This window comes from Alexandromys fortis, unplaced genomic scaffold (assembly GCF_014885135.2).
Source record: "Alexandromys fortis isolate MF-2015 unplaced genomic scaffold, M_Fortis_MF-2015_v1.1 scaffold_322, whole genome shotgun sequence".
Lineage (NCBI taxonomy): Eukaryota > Metazoa > Chordata > Mammalia > Rodentia > Cricetidae > Alexandromys > Alexandromys fortis.
The window spans coordinates 239,700-262,836 of record NW_026068222.1 but is presented as its reverse complement, the minus strand read 5'-3'; the positions used below and the strand labels follow the sequence as shown (position 1 = coordinate 262,836).

General features: G+C 37.4%; 1 protein-coding gene across 1 annotated transcript in view; it reads left to right on the top strand.

The window, feature by feature from the left end:
* The window catches only part of Calcr (calcitonin receptor), a 73,780-nt gene extending 51,874 nt beyond the window's left edge, over nt 1–21,906 (top strand). Inside the window, exons 10-17 of the mRNA XM_050130585.1 lie at nt 756–882; nt 1,813–1,920; nt 11,812–11,965; nt 14,872–14,932; nt 15,014–15,080; nt 15,833–16,051; nt 17,370–17,411; nt 21,581–21,906. Coding sequence (XP_049986542.1) covers nt 756–882; nt 1,813–1,920; nt 11,812–11,965; nt 14,872–14,932; nt 15,014–15,080; nt 15,833–16,051; nt 17,370–17,411; nt 21,581–21,850 — 1,048 coding nt within the window. The 3' untranslated portion in view covers nt 21,851–21,906. The remainder of the gene's footprint in view (nt 1–755; nt 883–1,812; nt 1,921–11,811; nt 11,966–14,871; nt 14,933–15,013; nt 15,081–15,832; nt 16,052–17,369; nt 17,412–21,580) is intronic.
* Nucleotides 21,907–23,137: the final 1,231 nt, after the last annotated feature.

Here is a 23,137-nt window from a genome sequence, read left to right as displayed (position 1 = left end):
TGCGTTCTTTATTGTAACACCACAGTAACACAGAAACTGAAAAAGTATCAGTATGGATAATCTGGTACCTAAATTATTGACTGACACAAAATAAATGCAATATAAGTGTTTGGTATAATTATCATTGCTATCATCAATATGGTACTAATAATGATGACTGTAGAATAACACAAATTCTGGAGAGCTTTTTTTGAGTTCCAAATCCAAATAATTCTCTATGTTTAAGGTATGTTACATGCATTTGAATATATAGTGACTTATAGAAAGAATAATAGAATGCTAATATGATTTTCATTAAAATATTACCCTGATAATACTAGAGATAATTAGCCCAAGGGGAGAGCACATCCTTAGCAAGATACTAATCCTCTACCAAAACAAGGATTCGAAAAATGGCCCCTAGCACTTTGAGCCATGGCTACATTTATTATTTTGTGTAATTATAATTTTGAACATTTTTTTATTCTTTCACTTTTCTTGTGGTTTTATTTTAAAAAAAAGAATTCAAAGGTGGGGGTTTAGCATCATGCCTTTTAATGAAAACTGTTGTGAGTCATGATGATTTATTTGTTGGCCATGGTGAAGAGCAACTGAGAAATAAAGAGACATCCCCAAATTAATCTCATGTTGTGATTGCTCTGCTGTGTTCTGATCATTATAACTGAAAATACACTTTTAATGCTAGCAATTGATTCTCTGTGTCTTGTTGCTTTATCAGTCCTCTTCTGTTTAATCTCTTGTTGTTTTTCTCCCAGGAGCCTGAGATGCCAAAGGGTGACAGTGCACAAGAACATGTTTCTCACTTACATTCTAAACTCTATCATTATCATCATCCACCTGGTTGAGGTAGTGCCCAACGGTGACCTGGTGCGACGGGATCCAGTAAGCACTATTGGGTTTTGATTTTAATTTTATAAATACCTATAAATATTAATACCTATGAATATTAAGCATAATGCCAAAGCGTGACTTAGTTAAAGTATAATCATAATTAATTCTGAAGTTGAGTTTTACATTAAGAAAGCCTATCAGTGATTCATGAAAGTAATTGTTACACGTTAAATGGGTGGGGATCTTTAAAACATAGGTAAGTAAGAATTATGCAATGAGTCATATGTTTTATGACAACCCAATAATTTATCAGTGACAATGATCTACTAATATCTATGGAAATAATACTGAGCACTTCTTGGGAATACAAATAATACTAGACGTCCCATATCAGTGGTTTCCAGTAAATCCCAGTTTGCCACTGATTATTATATATGGACAAAAAAAGTGATTGTTATGCTCCTAGGGTGTGCTTTTGCAGTCACCTCAGCTGTAAGCACTTGTGCATTGACTCAAATAAATCACACAAATATGGTCAAGTTCTATGTCTACACACTTGGAAAAGATCCATATTGACATAAAGAAATAAAAAAAAAACTTAGGGTCTACCAGACAGACATTCATGAAACTCATGTCATGTGCACCATTATTCTATGTATTATTGAGAACTTGTCATTTGGCTCTATCGCCTAGAACTGCCATGGATTCCTTTTCCCAAAATTTTCCTGAGGGTTGCTTATGAAATTCACACCTGTCTTTAACATTCTTTCTTTTTCTCTTAGATTGTGCTCCTCATAATACTTTCTAAATGTGTCTACACTTTAGTCAACTGGGGATATAGAAATATTAGCTAGTTACTATTTTCATGATGCTGAAACTCAGTTGCTATGAAGTCAATTACAAAACAGTTTAATGATATAATGATTACATTGCATATGAAATTGACAATATTTGATCCTTTCTGTTCTGAAACATTGACAGATGCAAATATTTCATCATAACACACATATGTGGACAATGCAGTGGGAACTGTCTCCACTCTTGCCCCAGAGTGCAGAGGGAAAGATGGACTCTAATAACAGTGAAGTGGTATGATGAGGACTGGCCTTCAAAAACTCGGGACTCTGTCTCCAGACACAACCAGCCTGGGACAAAACCACAAGGGGGGAGGGGGAGGGGGCTTGCTTTCTCCTATTTCATTCTCATCTACTAGTTTGTGTAGAGGGTCTCATTCACTGAGCTGAATCCAGAAACTGGCGATCAAGGAAACTTTAGTAGATGTAGACAGATGTCTATATGTTTCCAGAACAGTGGGAATGGGGAGGAGAGGGAACCAAAAAGCAGAAACTGGAACTATCTAGCATACAGAACTGGCCAGGGCATATTTTAACTTTTGTTTCTCTGCTTAACTGTATTATGTGAGCATCTGTAGATAGCCTCATTTTTCAAATCTGGCATTTGACAGTTATGCCAACCCAATGACAAAAAATGCGTGAAATCTGCCCAGAGCATGCATCCTGCATAACAGTGCATACCATGGGAAAGAAGCTTAATTTGGCTTCTAACGAAACCTACAGTGCTAATCACTTGCCATTTGGATATATTCAGAAATGCGTTGTGATTCTTCTTTAAAACCCCTGCCATCTGCTAATGGACACAAAGTCTCATCTTACCTGATTGTGTAATCAAATGGATTTTCCTGGATGACTTTTCTTTCTAAATTCCAACGGATTGAAATAAAATTAATCTCATTTATTTTAATGCTAACATTTCCAGTGAGAAGTGGATATTACTCTATATTTAAAGTTAGAAAACTAAAGTTCTGTGAAGGCAAATTTCTTTCCTGTTATGACTACTTGGAGATAGGATTCAAAACTAGCCCAATCTCATTCAATCCTATCTCTCTTTTCTATACTCTTGACGCTCTGTTATTTTCTTATGTTCTTAAAAAAAAGCAGTCTCATCCATTGCAATGATTCCCGTCATTAGCCATGCATAGTATGGTTAATTAATGAGCCAACTCCATCAAAGTAGAAGCAATGCACTAAGCATCTCTCAGGACTGTCTGAGTTTTGGCTTTTTCATTTCTCATTAAAGGGCGGTACTTCAGTTATTGAATAACCGACCACACTGCCCTGGGACTGGTGCTCTGTCACACTGTGAAGTACTTAAGCTCACAAAGAGATTTTCTCCCATCTGCTTAGCTTTCTCCCCTGCTGTTCTTAGCAAAGAGGACCCTCACAGTTTGTGGGATCTTGCTGACCTTATTATCGTCTTGAAACAGTCCAAAAAAGCTAGTCTCTACCCCATTACCAAGTTTGCTATGAAACTGTAGAAGCTAGTGCAAACTGAGCCATCAAATGAGAATAAAAAAACCAATAAACCAACAAAAAGCCTTGCTTGTTCTTAAGGAGTTGTCCTAGACCAAAAGAAGGATAATACTTTTAGGATTCCCCAAGAGCATAATATTGTTGTAAGCTCACAAGGTTTCTGCTAACTCTTACCAAGTGGCTAAGTCCTTGCATCTCCACGCTTGTCATTTCCAATGACTTTATTACACAACTTCTTGTTCATAATAGTCTCATTAACTGTCTTTGCTAAATGATTTCCCTCTCATAAGCTGTCTTAGTGGAAGACATGCCAAGGCATTCTTTCAGTCAAGCTGTTCTTAGCCATCACAAAATCATCTGTGTCTATCCTGTGGCTCCTCCATTGCCTAGAACCTTTATTGAAGCTGGTGAGCAAATGTTTGGAGGGCTGGCCTGGCCACTGCGCTGCTGACTTCCTGGGAAAATGTCAACAAAATCTTAGGAGAGCCAGAGAAATAAACAGGACACTTTCCAGTAGTGTATAGATAAGAGGTTGATTCTCTCACATGCCTTAGAACAAAAGAAAGGCATGAAAAACAAAAAGCTGGTTCTCCCACCAGTACCTTTTTAATCTAACAAACTCATTAGTTTAGCTATATAGGAATAAATAAAGAAAACACATGGTACACTATAACAAAGAATTAAGTGTTTACTGAACACTCAAGATTCGAACGCTAGTCTTCAGCCTGGGCAGAAATGATACTATTAGGCGACAATATGTCCTTCTGCTGTCTACTCCTTTGTCTCTAGGAATGAACCCGGGCTCACACAGCATACTGTGTTTTGCAGCCACACTTTGTAAGAGTCTGTAATACTTTAGCCTGTTTTGAAATGTGGCTGTTTTGATCATGACAAAAGAAAAGAACACAAATCTGAATATATTTCTCCATGGATCTAAAAGTGAAACTTCCTTTTGTCTAAGTCTAGACAAAATGAGAATGGGCTGCCAGTATCAGCTCAATTACATGGTGAATAGTGATGCCATAGTGTGTTTTCTTTCACAATCCCAAATGTCTATTTTATCCCTGAGAGAACGTGTGGAAACCCAAACCTCTCACCAAATCATTTAAATAGTATAGGCCAAAAGTCAATGATTATAATCTAAAGGTTAACTCACATCCATAAAGTGCACAGCCTACCCCTCTCCTAGAAGGAATAAATGAGGGGATTTGCTTCAGTACTTTCCCTATTTGAATAGTTGCTGCTTTTCAATGAGAATTGGCTAAATCAAACCCTCCATAAACAAGCAGCACCACTCAAAGAGGGAAGCAAAAATTGCTTCAGGAATCTTCTTAAACAGGCATACTTGAAATGTTTCTGGTCCTTGAAGCTATCTCTGGAAGACACAAGGTGAAATTTTATTATCTCACCTTGCAAATGTAGTTTATCACAAGTGTATTTATCAAAGCCCAATTTCTTGGAAATCATTTTTCATCCAGAAAATTGTTTCTGTGGTTCTAGTAGACCCCATCATTTAAGTATGAGTAAAGAAGACATGTCCCTATTGCCAGAGAATTGGGGATAATAAAGTAGATGGTAACATGGAGGGTTCATCTGTTTTTCCCAAACTCCATTTTTCTTGGCAGTAAATTTGCCCTGTCTAATGAGAAAGCCATGCCACCATATAAAGCCTAGGGACTATGTTCTCAATCGTACTAAGCTGTAGTAAAAAGGAGCCGGCTGTGTCCTGCCTGGCTCCTGGCTGCCCAGCACAACCCGCCATCCAGATCCCGTCTGCCCAGCTAGCTTAAACCCTGAAATAACAACACAGAAATTGTATTAATTATATTACTGCCTGACCCATTAGTTCTAGCCTCTTATTGGCTAACTTCCACATCTTGATTAACCCATTTCTATTAAATCTGTGTAGCACCATAAGGTCGTGGCCCACGGGGAAAGATTCTAACCTACGTCCGTCTCGGGCAGGAGAATCGTGGCGTCTGCCACACTAAGCCATATGCAGAATCATGTATTTAAAGTTACTTTAAGGTACTGATTTGAACTATCTCTCTTAAAAAAAACAACAACAATCCAAATAGTAGAAAATGAAGGTTTTCCCTCACCATAAAAAATAGAGACAAGGAGGGGAAAAAATGTGCGAATAAATAAATAGGAAAGAATATGCAACAGAAAAATCTTTTTGGAAGTGGGATGTTATTGACATTGTCAATCTACAAATATTTATTGAAACATCAGGTGAACATTATATAAATAGTCATAAACTGAAGAAAAGCTTATTCACCAGTACACTTTCCATTTCAAATAATATAGGGATATCTGTCTCCTTTTAAGAAGAACACAGTACTTAATTTTCAAAGACATTTTTCTCTCCTAAGCAAACTAAACCAGTGAAGGGACATATTTTCCATCTTTGTCCCTGTTCTCAAGCCAGTGACTCAGTGCCCAAAAGTTTTTCTATCCAATAACTAAAGTAATATATTAAAAAGAAGAATTTCATTCTTGATGAGAGAGGTCAGCTCATCTCATATGTCCCAAATGTGGTGGTACCCCTTCAATAAGATCTTTGATGCAGTTGTGAAGGAAAGAACATAGAACATCCCACTCAACAGTGGTGAATCTCTGTGGCTCTGTACCACCTTTTCCATCAAGGTAGTCACTTTCTCCCTCCAAAGTTTTTGATAGGTTTATTATTTCCTGTATTACTAAAGATATGATTCTTATTCCTTCACTTCTTCTATTTTGTTTTTTTTTTCAAGTTAAATTCAAAATAACTCATGCCATAAATAAGGGCTGAATAGATCCTCAGTTTACTGAGTGATGTGAAAATTGCCCATTGTCATTTAAGCATTTCATTTCCATAATACCTAAATTTTCACTTTTCTTGTTCTATCTGTTCTTTCAATGATCTCTATGTAGAGTCAAGAGGCAGCTTTTAAAGCATTGTTCTTTTTGCATCTGAACAAAGCTGCCAGGATACTTGTCATTTTCTAGAAAGAAATATCTGTCTGAACTTTCTGTCTGATTCTAAAGCGGACAATACAGGGAGATTGGTTCTTACTGGAAACCCTTTGCACTTTGCACCTCAAAAGCTGAGACAATCAGATTATATTTTTTATAGCATCTAATCTACGTAAAGACAAAAGAGTCCCAAGCTCGAAAATGGCATGATTTTCTTCTGACGTTCACTTGTCCACAACAGTTGAACCATCAGACCATACCAAAGCATCATCCTAAGAGGTTACAAAAAGGTCAAACTGAAAGAATTGTCTGCATCTAGACACTGGGTATTGGAAAGTCCATGGTGAACAAGACTGCTCCTTCCCAGCCAAAAGCTGGTGGTACAAGGCAGAACATATAAACGATGGAGAGATGACTGAAAAAAGAGACAGGAATGGCAAGTCCACATAGATTAAACTAAATGGGGTTACCTATTTCAATATCCTCTGGGAATGTAGACTGGAAACAAACAGATGTGATAGATTTGCTTGGATGCTATTATGGGAAGTCTACTCTGGCCTACTATTCTTCATTTTACTTAAACAGCAAAACCAGTTCTGTGGTGAAAAATATGTTGTTAAAATTTGGTTTATTCTTATCCAGCCATTATAATCATCATAAAGTGTTATAGTTTATATGTCTAATTTAAGAGAAAATGGTTATGGCTGAGTAGTTCCTATATTGCATAATATTTGAACAGAGCAATTACAGGACCCTAAAAGTAAAGGATATTCTTCTCAGAAAGGTGAGGAACTTAGGTGATATCTCTCTCTCTCTCTCTCTCTCTCTCTCTCTCTCTCTCTCTCTCTCTCTCTCTCTTTCTCTCTCTCTAGATAGATAGATAGATAGATAGATAGATAGATAGATAGATAGATAGATATGTTCAAAGGAATCCAAGAGTATTAGTAGATCTAAAATAACTCAACTGATATTTAAGTTACCAACAGTTCAAATGGGAATTTATGCTTTGGATTTAACTATGTAAAGTACCTATTCAAACAAACAAAATGAGAAAACTTCAAAGGAATATAACAGAATCTAGACTCTAAACCAGAGTCTACAACATCTCAATATTTATGATATCTAGAAATAGTTCAAAGGTACCAGATAAAAACACAATTTTAGACAATGTGGTGTACTGTCAAGAGAAAGGACAGCTGGGTTTGAATATTCACACCTGAGATCCCAACACTCAGGAGGCTGCAACAGAAAAGTTCCCGTGTATGTCAAGCCTGGCTGGCCTACAAGAAAGAAAGTAGAATTAAGGTCAACTGTTATTTAACCCAGATGTTAAATTATCAAACTATGTGCTGGTCACATGACTATGCTAAAATTGTGAGTGAATAATAAAAAGACAAGAAATCTTAACCAGAAAAGTTGAATTTACTAAAAATGAACTACATGGAAATCCTAGAACCAAAAAGAAGAGGAACTGAACTTTAAATATATGACATTAGATTAGCTTATGTGCAAGACAGAGACCACAAAGGAAAGACTCAGCAAAATCAATGCTTAATCAAGAGTAACTATCCAATCTGAAGAATATACATAAAATACCAGGGGAATGAGGAGTTCCGAGAGCATGTAAGTCACATACATAAAAATTCAAAATGCAGATATCATGCATACGATGAAGAGACAACAAAGAACTGGCTGGAAACGAAATGAAGCTAAAAATGCCAAAAAAAATCCTAAACTTTATGAAAGATAAATTCTCTTAAACAAAATTCACTTCTTGAACAAGGAATTCGGATTATTAGATAAAAAAGCCATAATTCTTGCTGCACATTCCCTAATTTCAGAAGATACCAAATACTGAAAATACACCACGTCCCATTTCTTTACTTTAGAAAGTCAATGCATGTAACAGGAAAAACCAGAACATTCTAAATCAAGTTCAAGACACCTTTATTAATTTAGTCATAAATATTTTAAATTGTCAATTTGACACCTGAAAGTTGTTTGTAAGTTTGTGGAAAAACAAGCCATAGTATATGTTTACTTAATAAAGGAAACTAGAAAATTGGGCTAATGGAAGTTAAGTGTGGACCACCAGAGAGTGTCTGTGTACAGTCAATGGAACATATGCAGGCCATTTTTTTTTTTTTTTTTTTTTTTTTTTTGGCAAATTGCTTTACAGTCAAGCAGCTCTTCTAGCATGGGCACAGGAGAAGATAACAGGATTTAGTTGGGTGTTTTATTTAGGGAGTGCCATCATCAGAGGGTACCTTTTCCAGATACTTAGAAAACATGACAAACATCCAAATGCAACCAACATAAAAGTTCAGGTCTGGAGAGTTTACCCCAGCATTGTACATTTTCTATGGATGTCAGCAGCCTGTTCCCTTCAGATACGTCCTGATCTTTACAAAGATTGCCAAGATTTTCAGTACTATTTTATTAAAATTAAAGCCCCTGAAAACTGTGTCCACTCTTATAGACAATTCTGGTTTATGTGTTAACTAATTATATTAATTAAGGGTTGAACAGTCAGCTGAGCTACTTGATGAGCCATATACAAAGTCATATTCATTTAAATTGAATAAGCATCTGTTGCTCACCTATATTTGAATATTATTGGATATAAGTAGTGGAGGAGTCAGACTATAAAGATGACTCAGTTGCATATGTAACAACGACTGAAGGCTCACTCAATATGTTAAATTAAATTTTAAAATTAACCTAAAAATTGAATCAACATAGATCACAGATCTTTGATATTTTCGCACATCAAGTTAAATGTTTAGAAATTGAATTATTTATTCATCTCTGCTGATTAAGTAAACATAGCTTCACCCTCCTGTTTTAGTATTAAAGTGAACTAATGAAAAGACATCTTCAGAAACTCCAAGGAGATGCAAATAAACATCCTGAATGCCTGGAGATCGCTTAAATGAGCAACAAAGTCTGTTTCTGTTTTAAATACAAGGCTTGGAAGAAGTAAAATTTGAATTTTTAGATCAGGAAAAGGCATTTTGGAGTTAGCACACTAGCCCATTTCAAATTTATTTTGAAACTCTTTGAATTTTATATAATAAGCCATTTAGTCTTAAATGTTTGCTATATTTCCCTAGGAACTTGTTTGTCCCTCAATAACTAAAGAAAGAGGAAAGAGATTCTTTGTATCACTCTATTTTGTTTTAATATTTTCATAAGGAATTGAAAAGTAAATTTATAGACAGCCACCTTTTTTAGTATAAAATAGTCCATATTGCATCCCCCCCCTCACCATACCCTCAAAAGTTCAAAAGCTAGAGTGTGAGCAGAGTGCTTTACAGTACCAACCAATGTGTTCAGCTTTGACACAATCTAATACTCCACTCCTTGCTGGTTGTCCACAAATTGAGTAGAGAATTTAATGTTCTTAAAACAAGCCCTTCTAGTTGGCTTTATTGATTCTTCTAAATGCCAGACTTTGTTATTTACCTGAGAAAACAACTGTTAAAATAATTTAATAGTCAGATTAACTAGAAAATATTTCTAGAAGTCATTGTGCATGATTACATTTATTTGTTTACTTGTCTGTCTTACCACCAGAAGGTCACTCCTCTGACCATAAGCATTGAACTCTGCAAGAATAGAACCTTTAAGGAATATATGATTATTATTTTTAATTTTCCTTTGATACATTTGTTATAAGGCAAAACAAAAAAGTCTTGATATGCTTATCAAGAAAGTAAGTATTAAATACATTTCTCTGAAGTAGTGGCTATTGTGCTATGGGCCAAGCATTCAGTATTAATAAATCAATAACATATGTATCAAATAAGATGTCTGTACATAAAACATATAAAACAAAAAAAGCAATGTAGTGGTTACTTGATGAAAAAGTTGTGACCAGGGTCTCAAAGAGCCCTCACCTTGTATTATGCCTAGGTGAACAACTTAATGCTTGCTAATTCAGTATTTATAATGACTTTCAGAAGGTAAATACTAAAAATAATGAAAATGAGCTTGGTTAAACATGAAACCTCAGCTACTCTGAATCATGTAGGCAAAAGGCCATCTCCACCTACTTATCTCTTCCCCTACAAGAGAAAAGTCACCACAGCCTCTAGGAATCCGGGAGAAGCTGGGATTTCAAAGAGTAATCTTCAAAAGCAATCTAGAATCTCAACTGAATTTCTAGTTTTACTGCTATGAATGTCGGTGCCATCGTAGTAGTACTTACTTAGTAAATACAAAACTGACGCATGAGTCAATCCACTAATCTTGGTAAGGAAGAGAATCTGATGGCAAGCACTGCAAGGTCAGAAGTGTTCTTTCCCAAACCATATATAGGTATTGCTTTAGATTTCCTGACATAGCCTATTTTCAACATTTTTATTCCTCTTGGTCTGAACCAGAGGTTGATTCTACCTTTGAAAGCTGAATAGCTACTTTTTTATGAACCAACCCGGTCTTCTCCTATGAATCCTGAAGGGAAAAGAAACATAGAAGAATACATATTGGCTCAACATATCGCTTCTCACCAACCAAATGAATTTTAACTCTTATGCATTCAATAGAAATTTACAAGCCCAGAAAGGTGCTTTGGATAAAAGTCACTTCATTTCATTGCTTTATGAAAAAAAAAAAAAAAAGATTGAAATCCAACTAGACTCAAAGGTACCACTAGGAGGAGCAATGTAATAAAATAGATATCATTCGATAAAATAATCGCTGGGCAAACAGCCACATCCTTTTATCTAAAATCAGAATGCTGAGTCTAGTTGTCATTGGCTTGTAGTTGTTAGAAGGTAATCAATGCTAGGTGCCCTCAGGTAGGGGTTCCTAACTAGACACATTTTGCTCCACAAAGAACATGTGGAAGCATCTGGAGCCATGATGCAATAGACATAGTTAGTTGAAGGGCAGAAAGACTGTTAACTGCCAACAAACCTAGGACAACCCTTCACAACAGCAACCAGTTATCTCGCTCAAAATGTCAATGTTGCCAAGATAAGGAACCCCACTCTAGAAATGACTAGGAAATAACAGGATATTCTGTTACGTGGTTTGTGGTTTTCTTATACAGATGGTTAAGAGATTTAAGTCTATACTGGTAGGCTTCCTAAGTCTTCTCTGAATAGTCATTGATCCTAATGTACAGAGAAGATTTGGCAAACACTTGGTTCCTAATATAAAACACAGGGTTACCTCTGAAACAGAAGCTGAGGTCAGCATGGGCTCCAGGTCCATACAAGATAACTTTCTCCCTGGTCATCTCCTCTTTATGGTTAAGAAGGCATGGCTGACAGACCCATCAGCTTGAGAAGCAGCACTTAAAATGTCTCGGGTTATTTACCTCATGGATCACAGGGTGAGAAAGTAGTACAGAAGTTTAATGTCAAACATTTGGATGAAACTTATTAGTTTCAGACACCTTGTAGGAAAATGAACTGCTCTAGTCTAGGTAAGTCTCCAGAATTTAATGGAGAAAAGAATATTCTGTGGCCTCAGCTTCATTGGCCAATGTGGCTATTTTCATACAGTACTTGTGACTAACATTCTGTCCCTTTAATTTCTAAATATAGAAGGCAGATGTTAACAAATACTCAGGGTAATTCTTGAGAGTTCAATGCAGATACGTTGGCTCATAATTGCACTCCTCACTTTATCACCAGATCTATAACCATGCCTTCCTCTAAGCTTCTTCATTTCTTTCTAACAGATAAGTTGCAAGGTTCTGCACTTCTTTCACCAATACATGATGGCTTGCAACTATTTCTGGATGCTCTGTGAGGGGATCTATCTTCACACTCTCATCGTCGTGGCTACGTTCGCAGAGGAGCAACGCCTGTGCTGGTATTACCTTCTTGGCTGGGGTATGTATTTCATACATTGACTTTTGAGCTGGATCCAGCTGGATTTGCATGTTGATAGCCTTCTTCTGGTCTTGATTTCAGGAGACACAGTCAGCATTCTAGTCTTTAGCACAGCCTCTCTCACATATTTCTGTCAGGTCTAGTTTACTTATTTATTTGAAATAAAATTGATGGAATTTTCTCCATAAGTGTGTTTCAGAAGTATCTCTCTGTCAAACTCAGAAAATACCCCATGAAAACAATCACTAGGTATAAATTTATTCTCACCTATGACAGTCAGACAGAGACACAGAAGGAACATTTACATTTTTCTTTCCATACTGGTGCTCTGTAAATTAATTATAAAGCTTGTTGGCATCTTTGGCTCAATAGAGATCTCTACTTAGCACTTTACCAACACAAAGAGAAAAGAAATGAGTTGTTTACCTGTATCAAAAAGGAAGGAATAATAAGTAAGTATTTATACAATACCTTAACCTTCCTTGATAAGTCAATATTTAAATCTTCTTTAGCATGAGCCAAGTAGAATCAAAGAATATTACACTCACAGTAGCCACAGAGAAGGGCACTGCTAATCAGTGCTGGCTAAGGCAGTAATCCCTTGTTCAGTATTCTCACCACAGAAAATAAAAAGTTTCAAAAGGAAGGATTTGCTTCTTATAGATAGGTATTTTGAAAGACAGAAAGTCAACTATTGGGGCCTGCCAAAGTCTGTTCTCAAATTCTACCCAATACACACACACGAAAATAAAATAAAATAAAAAATAAATAAAATAAAGAAAAAAAACCTAAACTAAAATCTACCACATTCCTTACCATTAAGAAACTCAGAAAGCCAAATACAACTCCCCGAAACAAATATGAGGCCACAGAGTAGCACATTTTTAAAGCAGACACCTTCATTTATATCCTGACACAGTTTTGTCTCTGCGTGAGAGGAAGACAAGTGAAGGGAAGCCCAAATAACTTCTCAAGAAAAACATTTCACAGGAATGTTAGAAGATGTAATGGAACAGAGAAAACTGTGTTGGGCAATATACGACTTCCTTTGGAAAATACTAAAACAGTAGCATATGTTCTAGGATTTACAATTTCAATAAAATAACGCACAATTCATATCTGAAAATACTCTTCAAAGTTGGGATACAGAAAATGTGCACCCCTCCAAAGCTGTTTTCTGGGAACTAAATTGTCCTTAGAGGACATCAAAGCCATCTGTGTGTAAAATGTTCCCAAATCCAGAATCTAAAATGGAATAGAACTCCAAGATTTGTGAGAGACATAATAAACCCTTCCTGTGGCTGAACAACCACAAAATCAAAGCAGGATTCTTCCCAGATGCCTTTTTCCTCATCCGTGTTGCTTCACGGGATATTCAGCATCTCAGATATCTAAGCAGAGCCATGCCTTCAGGTGGTTTTCTGCTCTGACTGATTCCCCTTCCTATAAAATGAAGAAAATCTTTCTAGTGGATTTCCATACTGAACAAATAGAATTCCTTTGATTTCCTTGTTTTAGGAAAGGAATCCATTAGAATAGTATTGTTCTTATTTTCGCTGTCATTGGTTAAAAAAAGGAAAGATTGCTATAAGTCCTGGGGACTAGAAGAGCAGAAACAGAGAAAAAAAAAAACTTTGTATTGAAAAAGCCACACTCGCCATAGGATGGTGTCAGGCCCCAAAAGTTAGATGTAGTGTCTCCCCCAATCACTAGGAAACATGCTTTTCTTTAAGTGGACTGGGCACATAGTCTCTGATTCCCAAATACCTATTTTTTTTGCTGTCTTAACCTAAGATATGTACTTCAAAAAAAATCCAGAGAATAATTTTGAGTCTTTGAATTCAAATGAGGAAATGGTCTGTTAGAAGCACTGTGAGCAGCACAATCATATGTTGTACTAATAGTCCAGCTCAAAATGATTTTTAAGCCCAACATGTAATCAGTGGTATGAATTATTTCATTTAAGCATTTAGAAACCAATATTATTTAATTTGAAAACCTTTTCACATAAGGTTTGAGACCTTCTCATTTTGTATCTCACTTACTAAAATTTGAAGGGTACCAGCTTAATTCTTTTCTGAGACATATTTCATAACCTGACTATAACAACAAACCTCTTTTTACAGATGTTTCAATCAAATCAAATAGTATTATCATGTACTAGGTACATCTGAGTATAAAAACAATCTTTTCCAAAGAAAAATTATTGCATTGAAATACATTCTTGGAAAAAAACATACTTTAACAATATATAATTTGGCTGGCTGAATAGATAGTATCTGAATTTTTCTGAAAATAAAGCTAAAGGGAGTTTTGTTTATCTTTACTAGTACTTTGATTTAGTCAAGGAAGAGGATACTACACTTCCTCTATAAGCCACAACCAGAACTTAGAGAGGTAGAAATACACTGGCTTCTCTGAAACACTTGCTTAAAAGGAAACAGGATCAATGTGCACAAAGTAAATAAAAAATAAAATACCCAAAAGAAATCATATGAATATTAAAGATTTCATAGTAATTAGCCTCCCACGATACATCCCTTAAGAATGACCCAAAATCTCACTATATGAGAGCATAATTCACACAGTGAAAGACTTGCTTGTTCCAGTTCACAGCAAAAACATCTTCAAAAACTTAACAGTGTTAGGAAGGATCATAATACAAGTTACAAGGTACCTGCTGTGCCTAGGAATTGGCAAAAGGCTTTTAATTGTCTGGATGTTCTTAGTCAAACTCCACAAGTCTGACTTGACCAAATAATCTGAATACAAACATATCAGGGGAATATCTTGATAGGCAGCTCAATTTGCCACCATCTTTGTGACAGTGCTACCATTATCCATACAATTGTAAGTAAGCTCTTGGCATAGGATCCAAGTTTGATTTGTGCTTTTCCCAATTTTAGGGTTCCCAGTGATACCCACCACTATCCATGCCGTTACTCGTGCTCTCTACTACAATGACAAGTAAGTGCACACCAGCTTTGACGTTAATGTGTCCCACAGTGAAAGCATGTTTGTACTGATGTGCGCCCTCGCTTCCTGCAGTTGCTGGCTGAGCGTCGAGACACACCTGCTCTACATCGTCCATGGACCCATCATGGTGGCTCTGGTGGTAAGGACCCGTTTCTCAATATATTGTTATCAGTGCCATCACTCAGCTTTGTGAATATATTTCTATGTAGCACATGTACTATAACTACAAAATAAGGTTAATTGAATGCCATTCTATCACATAGGAACAAATTATATTACTCAAAACAATGTTAATCTTAATCCCTAAGATAGTTTTCTTTTCTCATAGTAAGAAAAATAAAAAAATAAAAAATAAACACTCTCCAGTTTCTAAACCACACTCTGCACCTGCACTAAGGAGTAGTCAGTTAGAAACTGTGCTGCTTGGATTGCCATCCAGGCTGCGTCTCGGTCTCTCACTCAAGAAACATTTGATCGGCTCTGGGTTTGAGCTGACAAGGGCCTTCGTGACAGGAGTTCGGGACAGATTAGGCGCTGTCACATCGTCGTGCCCACAGCAGGAGACGGGGGCTGCATGCTCATTCTCATCTCCTTTTATTCCTTTATTCAGTTGAGGACTCCGGTCTAGATAATTCAATTACTATCAAAGGTCTCATTCTGGTCTACATGTTTTGCGCAATGGCAATTTCTATGCCAGGATTTAAAAATTCACTCTGAGCACTTACAATTAAATTATTTTAAAACTTTATTTTCAAAGCTAATCTTCAGAGCCAGAAAATCTGAGGTTCGGAAGATGTCGACTTGTTTTATTTGAAAAGTTCTCCCGCCTCTGGTCTGGCAGCCTATCTCGCATGACAATAATGGATTATTTGCTCATACAACTCTTTGCAGGTCAATTTCTTCTTTCTGCTCAACATCGTCCGTGTTCTTGTGACCAAGCTGAGGCAAACTCATCAGGCAGAAACCTACATGTACCTGAAAGCTGTGAAGGCTACCATGGTCCTTGTGCCCCTGCTGGGGATCCAGTTTGTTGTGTTTCCCTGGAGGCCCTCCAACAAGATTCTTGGGAAGATCTACGATTATTTCATGCACTTTCTGATTCATTTCCAGGTAAGGAAACCAACATGCATGTTTACTCCATTCTTTATTTTCCTACTAGGTTCATCTGATGAAAACCCATGATTGCCTTTGTTCTTAAAAGTCAAAACTCACAGCCTTCCCCTCAGCAGATGCAACTAAAACTTTTGAAGGAAAAGAGATTGTATATGACATTTGTTTCCCCTTTATTGATATCATAACCCTCTACTGGTCCCACCCAGGCAACTAATTGTATATCTAGAAGGTACTAAGCATGTCTTTCCTAAACCAATGTGGTTCTGGAGTGATGAGAGGAACACATTTACACAGAGCTGCCCATGCCTCCTGCTCCTTTAGCTCTCCTTGTCAGAATCTATCCAGGAGAGTTCTAGGACTGGACGGGAGCAGTGGACCTGGATTTCCTATAGAGGAGAGCACTGAGTGAGCCACCAGAGCAGTTCTGGGCTGCACAGTTAGCCAGCCTAGACAAGAGAACCTCATTTCCACTCACTCCGGAGCTTTGGGCCAGCTCACAGACTACTAAAGGCAACTGCTCGGCACTTTGAGAGTCAAGTCAGTTTGGCATGAAGAGGTTCTCGGGAAGAGGTTCTAAAACAGGATCTGAGGCAAGAGTTTTTCTCGCTCAATTGTAAATTTCAAATCCACTACCTTTTTTTCCAACTGCCAAGGCCTAATGTGAGGAGAAGGCCGAAGTTAATTAGGTTAAAAATAAATCCTGGGTGTTTCTTTAATAACCTAAGCTATTGAGATCACACTTAAACCTCAGCACAAGGCACCTTACGAGGATTAAGCAAGGCCCCAAATGAGTTTGGGTTTCTTAAAGACATATTCAGGACTAATTCACAGCTTCCTACTCAGACATGCAAAAGGTTTCTCTGATGGCCACAGCTTTTAATTCTTAAGTTACAAAACTTTCCAAATCCACCAAAGCCAGCACACTCACCAAAACTCTCCATATTAAACAGAGCAATAGATTAAGCAAATCCACTCGAGCCTTTCTCATTGCGAATCTTTACAAGAAACACGTTTCTCTACCGAGAGAAGGATTTTTAAATTTCTTGTGCTGAAGATTCGCCCCTGGTGTCATACGTGGTAGGCAAATGATCTACCACTGGGCAGGAAATAGTCTTCTCATGGAAATACTTTTGTGACTTATCACTGAGTGAAAGAGGTAGATCATTGTTTTCCCTGCCTTTCTGTTTCATCAAACCATGACCCGCTGTTGCAACGGTGGAATATTCCTCTCTAGACAGTCTATGTGTGTTGATTTCAGGAAATGGCATCAGGCAAATATAGAGAACTTCAAATACATTGTTTCTTTTCCTTTTAGGGGTTCTTTGTTGCAACTATCTACTGCTTCTTCAACCATGAGGTAAGCATGCATTTCCTGTAATGCTACCACTCATTTGTGTAAAGTCAGCATTTTACAGTTCCCTAAGGACCACAGTGCAATTTCTCCAGATCTCCTTTCTGCATAATCTCATAAGGGTTTGTAGTAACGGGTTAGTGGGGTTTTTCTACTATTTCAAGCTGAGTCTCGGCTACAGGTGCAGTTACACATAGGACACAAGGAGCGTGCTCTGTTCACACTTTCTTCAGTTGCATGCTGAGTGGGTCACCGTGCTCCACAGCAATGGCAAAAGCCATTCTGACTTCCCACAGAATGAGAAGCCATATACCTATTCTTTCTGGAAACTCACGCCTGGGCTGCAATAGTCCGTGTGTTTTCCTATTTTCCAGTTGCTTTATGCCATTTTAGACCATGTATTCAAATGTTTTGCAAAATGACCCTGAAGTTGAGACTGAAAAAGGATTCTCAAAACACATGCAGTGATTGCTGTCGTGGAGTAAAGCCTTATATGAATATCTGGTTCAGTGTACTGCAGAAACTGCACAACCAGGTTACTTAAGTAGTTTCAGCGAGAGTCCACTGTCCTCCAACAAAATATTGACTGACAGGTCAATTATAAAATATGAAAGGGGAGCTGCTGGAGCCCTAGAGGTTCTTCAGTGAGCCTCTGTGATCGCAAGGAGTACAATTCGAAAGTTCCACTCAAATTACACGTGATCAGTCTAAGCTCCAGAAAAAAAAAAAATGGTGTTACTGAGCCAATATCACAAATACAGTTGTGACAGCCATAACCAGAGTCCAGACTTTCTGACTCCCAGTTAAATTAACTAAATTTAAATAAGTTGTCTCTATATATGTGATCCTTCCCTAGAAAATGTACTCTACTTTCCCAACACCACATAGTTCTAATGCACAGGTATTCTATCATTGTAAATTAATTCCTGCTAAAAGTAATTCTACTAAAAGTAACTATGACAAATCATAGTTTGGTAAGATATGACCAAATACTATCCTGTAATATTTAGAAACATTTTCTAATCATTAACAATTGATAGTTAATAATAATAATACGTGCTGTATTATTTATTTAGATAATATATAGTGAGTATCAAAATACTTGCCTTCTTTGTTACCTGATGCCCATTTCCAAGTCCAACTTAGAAAGAAATTTATTTTTCATTTTTCACTGGTACATCTCCCTTTTTTACCCAAAAGTTTATTCCCCCATTTGGCAAAATGTAGTTGTGTACTCATGATTGCTAAGGGATGCACTAGGAGTCTAGGATAAAAATGAGATGGCCTTCTGTTTTTTGCTGATAGAGGAACCTCTAGCCCTCTTTTCATCCTTTGATAGTAAATACTAAAACATGAACATGGCTTCTATCATCCCATGGAGAATACTGCACCATGAGAATACTCTGTGAAAGGAGACTCCTGCATTTTGAGTTGTTTTTTTTTAGTACACAAAATAAACTTTTTCATCTAAAACATTATAAAAAACAGAGCTAATAGAAAAGTCAGTCAGAAGGGCCAGGCCTTATAAAGCACAAGAGGATTGCACTCATCTGTAAAAATGCTACAATATTTATTGCGTCTTAACTACAATGTCACTGGCAGTCTCAGACATAGAAAATAAACCCAAGGGGTATTCTTGACAGTTGAAATAGCTGGAATTTATTGCGTATGTTTTCTCTGTTTTTGAAACATTTCTATTTTCATTAAGATCATGTAGCTAGCGGAAGGTATAAGAGTGACATTTCTAATAATACAAAGATGGTATGCTAGGCCAAATATAGTATCACAGTCCACAAATATAGTATATCAGGCACTGGGTCTCAGCTGGCCATTTCTGCATACATTTCCCCTCTGTCACTGACCTCAAGCAAGGCACACTCATAGGAAGTTATTTCTACCCACATCTGGGACAGGTATGTCATGAGATTTTTGCCTGGCTGAGTATTGAGTTTTGGCAAAGATCCAAGGGAATAATAGGTCAACAGTGCAATGGTACAAATTGAAATTTTAATTCTGACTTAAAATGAACATGTTGCTTCAGTGATTACCATCATGGAAACCAAGCCTTATATAGAGGGTCCATGGACAGACTAAGAGCAGCAGGTAGGTAAGACTGTGACAAGGTGACAATGAAGAGGGAGACTGAACTCTTTCTTTCCATTGTTGGGGGGAAATCACACCTTTCATGCTTCAGCACATAAGTACAGGTGCTTATAATAAGCTTAACAAGGAAAAAGAGAGACACCCCAAGCATTCAAACCTAACCAAGAATATTTCAGTATAATGTGTGTCTCCCCAAGTACGGGAACCAAGCGAGGACAACTGTGTCTTCAGACCAACAGACCAAACTCTCGTTCTTCAAATTCAACAATAAATAAACTGATAAAAATCAATGAGAAAAATTAAAGTTATTTGTTCTTGTTGCTTTTTCACAATGAGCAATAAACATATATAATCCAGAATGCGATGTGTTATACTTGCCCCTTGACCTCTGTACGCATTTCTCCTGCTTTCCAGAAGTGACAAAAATTTCTGGATTGGGTTGGTTTTGCTTTGTGTCAAGATCACAGGTTGAGTGCCCTTATTCTCACCATCAAAGTACATTCAGTCCATGTACCAGACCCATCTGCTACTATAAGAGATAATCACTCCTATTAGACTGTAGCCATGCAGTGTCTGTTGCATGCTCCTCGGGGCCTACTTCCTATGTATACTTTATAAATGGAGGCGGATTGTCACCACTACACAAAAGGATAGCTAATAAACTTGGAATGCAGCTAGAGAAGGTGGCTGACTTCCTGTAATAACAATTTTTAAAATTAAAATTGGCGTCAAGTCTTTCAGCCTAAAGTTGAACTGGGTAATTCGGTATATGTGGATGTTCTAGTGGGGATTGTGAAATGGCAGGTAAGGCGAAAGCAAGAGGGGTTTTTTCCCCTCGTGGGGCACTTATGCCAACTATCACTACATTTGTAGCCATCTGCAATAGTACCTCTAAAACTTCAAGTAAGGTTTGGCTGTAAGAGAAACCTTGGTATTTAAGAGAAACTGAATCCATGGAAACTATTGGTTTCCTTTCTCCAAAGATACTGAACTGGCATCTCTCCTCATTTCTCAAGAATACATTGATGGTTTCTAGATTACAAACCTAACATCGAAGGGTTTCTCTACACTACACATAAAGGCAGGTTTCCCTTGGAACTCGGGTTCTGCCACATTGCAGCTCCCTGACTGTGCACACCTGGCATAGCCTAAGCCCTCTGTCCTGTGAGTGAACATGAACAGAAGTGCCCTTGGAAGGAGGCTATTGCGAGGGTTAATAAATTAATGCAAATCAAGTGATTACAATACGGTGCATGGCAATCAGTGAGTGGTAACTAACTGTTCTACGCCATCCCTTGTGCCTGTATGACTTTTATCAAGACGAACTCCAGCTGCATGGCATGCCCTAGCCGTCAGCATTTCAAGATTTGTCTCTCTGTCTGTTTAAGATATTAATGAATCTAAAATGCTACACCCAAACACGTATAACCACAGTTTGTCTGAGAAGTCCTGGATTTCAAATGATCTGACTTCTAAATTATTCTGATTGGCTTTTGTTTTGTTTTGTTGTTTTTGCTTTTTCTAAAAGAGACCAAAGTCTCGTTTTTAAAAGGTTTTCGCTGCCTTAGAGTTTTATCTGGAACTCCTCATTTGGAGCCTTGTTTGGTAAGAGTAAATCCACAACATGCGTTTATTATCATAAAATTTTAGGACTGTGTTGTCGTTTATGGATACATTTTCATGATTCACAAGTTAAGATTTGGATGAAATCATGTCTTAGCATGAATGGCAGCAAGTAAAAATTTTCCTAAGTCTTATCCTCTAATGAGACCTACCTACTACATAATAAGACCAGTCAACCTTCCTTCACAGGTGCTGGGAGCAAAGACTGAAAACTTTACCCCCAAACCAAAACAAAAACAAACAAAAAATGGCGACTAGTTTGCCTCTTGTTGCTCAGACTAGTAACTTGCTTCTTTGACTGGCATATTGTTATTCCAGGGTGGAATATTTTATAACTACAGTATAAACTCTGTTCTTAAAGCAGATCTACAATTTAACCTCCATTCGCCCCAAGAGTCAAGCATTTAAGCTGACAGTCATTAAAAGCAAGGATCCCTTTGTTCTTCCAGGTGCAAGTTGCCGTGAAACGCCATTGGGCAAAGCTCAAGATCCGGTGGAGGCAGCGCTGGGGAAGGCGCCGACGCCGCGCCAACAACCGCGTGGTCGCTGCTCCTCGCGTTACAGCCTTCGCTGAGCCTGGTGGCCTCCCCATTTACATCTGCCATCAGGAACCGAGAAATCCTCCAGTCAACAACAACCCAGTCCAACAGGGTACTGAAATGATTCCCTTGAACGTCATCCAGGAAGACCCTTCTGCCGTCCCCGAAGACTCTGCTTGAATGTGAAGCTACACCATTGTGATCCTCTGAGCCTTCATTTCCTGGGTGAAGATAGACCATGCATTTCAAGTGATTCCCCATCCTCCCAGGAGCTGAGCATATCATTCGTGAAGAATTATTAAGTGAATTTGTCCATAGTGATGTTTGAAGAAAGTTATTCTTGGTACTATTGCTTTGGAAGACTGTCTAGGAGCAGAGTCTCCCACTGCAACTTGGGAACTCTATCATTCATCTAGGACTGAGATGCCAGTGTCTAAGAATGAAGGCAAGGTTATTCAAAAAATGCCACTAAATTGACCTAGTTCAGATACAGGGTGCTCCTTGTTAATCTTGAGCCATTTATACCTTTGAGAAATTTAAAAAAAAAAATACACTCTATATATTTTTAATTTTAACACTAGACTTTGAATGAGACTCTTTCTAATTTGGCTATGGATCTAATTTTTAATTTTTTTATTTCAATCAATTCCTATATTACATTTTTACCATCCATACAATGTAACTGCACAAATAACATGACCTCTGAAAGATGATGTGACTTTTAAACATACAGACAGAGATGACCTGTGCACTGGGCAAGAAGATAGACTTTGAATAAAAGGGCATTTAGAGTGAATTTGCTGGAACTGTCCCATACTCAGATTGCTTTTGGATAATCCTGTCTACCAGGAAGACGCAAATGCTGTAAGAAAGGATCTCAATGTTGGATGGGCTTTGCTCACTGGCATGTATAAATTGGGAGGTCACCAAGAATCTATCACCAAATTTTTCACAAAACTGCCAAAAACATAATTCTCAATGAAAGAGAACACTCTTTAAAGAGAGTTTTCCACTTTCCTAAACTACAAGATTTATAAAGCAAATCACTCCAAGGTTTATAAAGCAGATTACCTCTTGCCCTCAGGTGCTATCTAGCAGTAAGAGATAGATTTGTTTATGGCTGGTAATTAAAAGACTCCGTACAAGTCCATTAGCTTTCTTACACCCAGCTTCAAAGCTTAACAAGATCTCTGCATTTTCTGGGAAAACTCAGAGTGGGGCTAATTACAAATTAGTTTCTAGTTGACCTCCTGTTTGCTGCTATCAGCAAAAGAGAGAGAAACACAACATAAGACTTCATGAGCCACATAACTATTCATCTTAGAACACAGAGCTTCTCGCCAAAACCCAGTATTAGGTTTCTGCATTTCTCTCTACTCCCCAGTATAATATTTTTAAAGATCCACGAATAAACCAATATCATTACCGATTTTTTGATCTGCAACAGCAGAGTTATCATTATTTAAT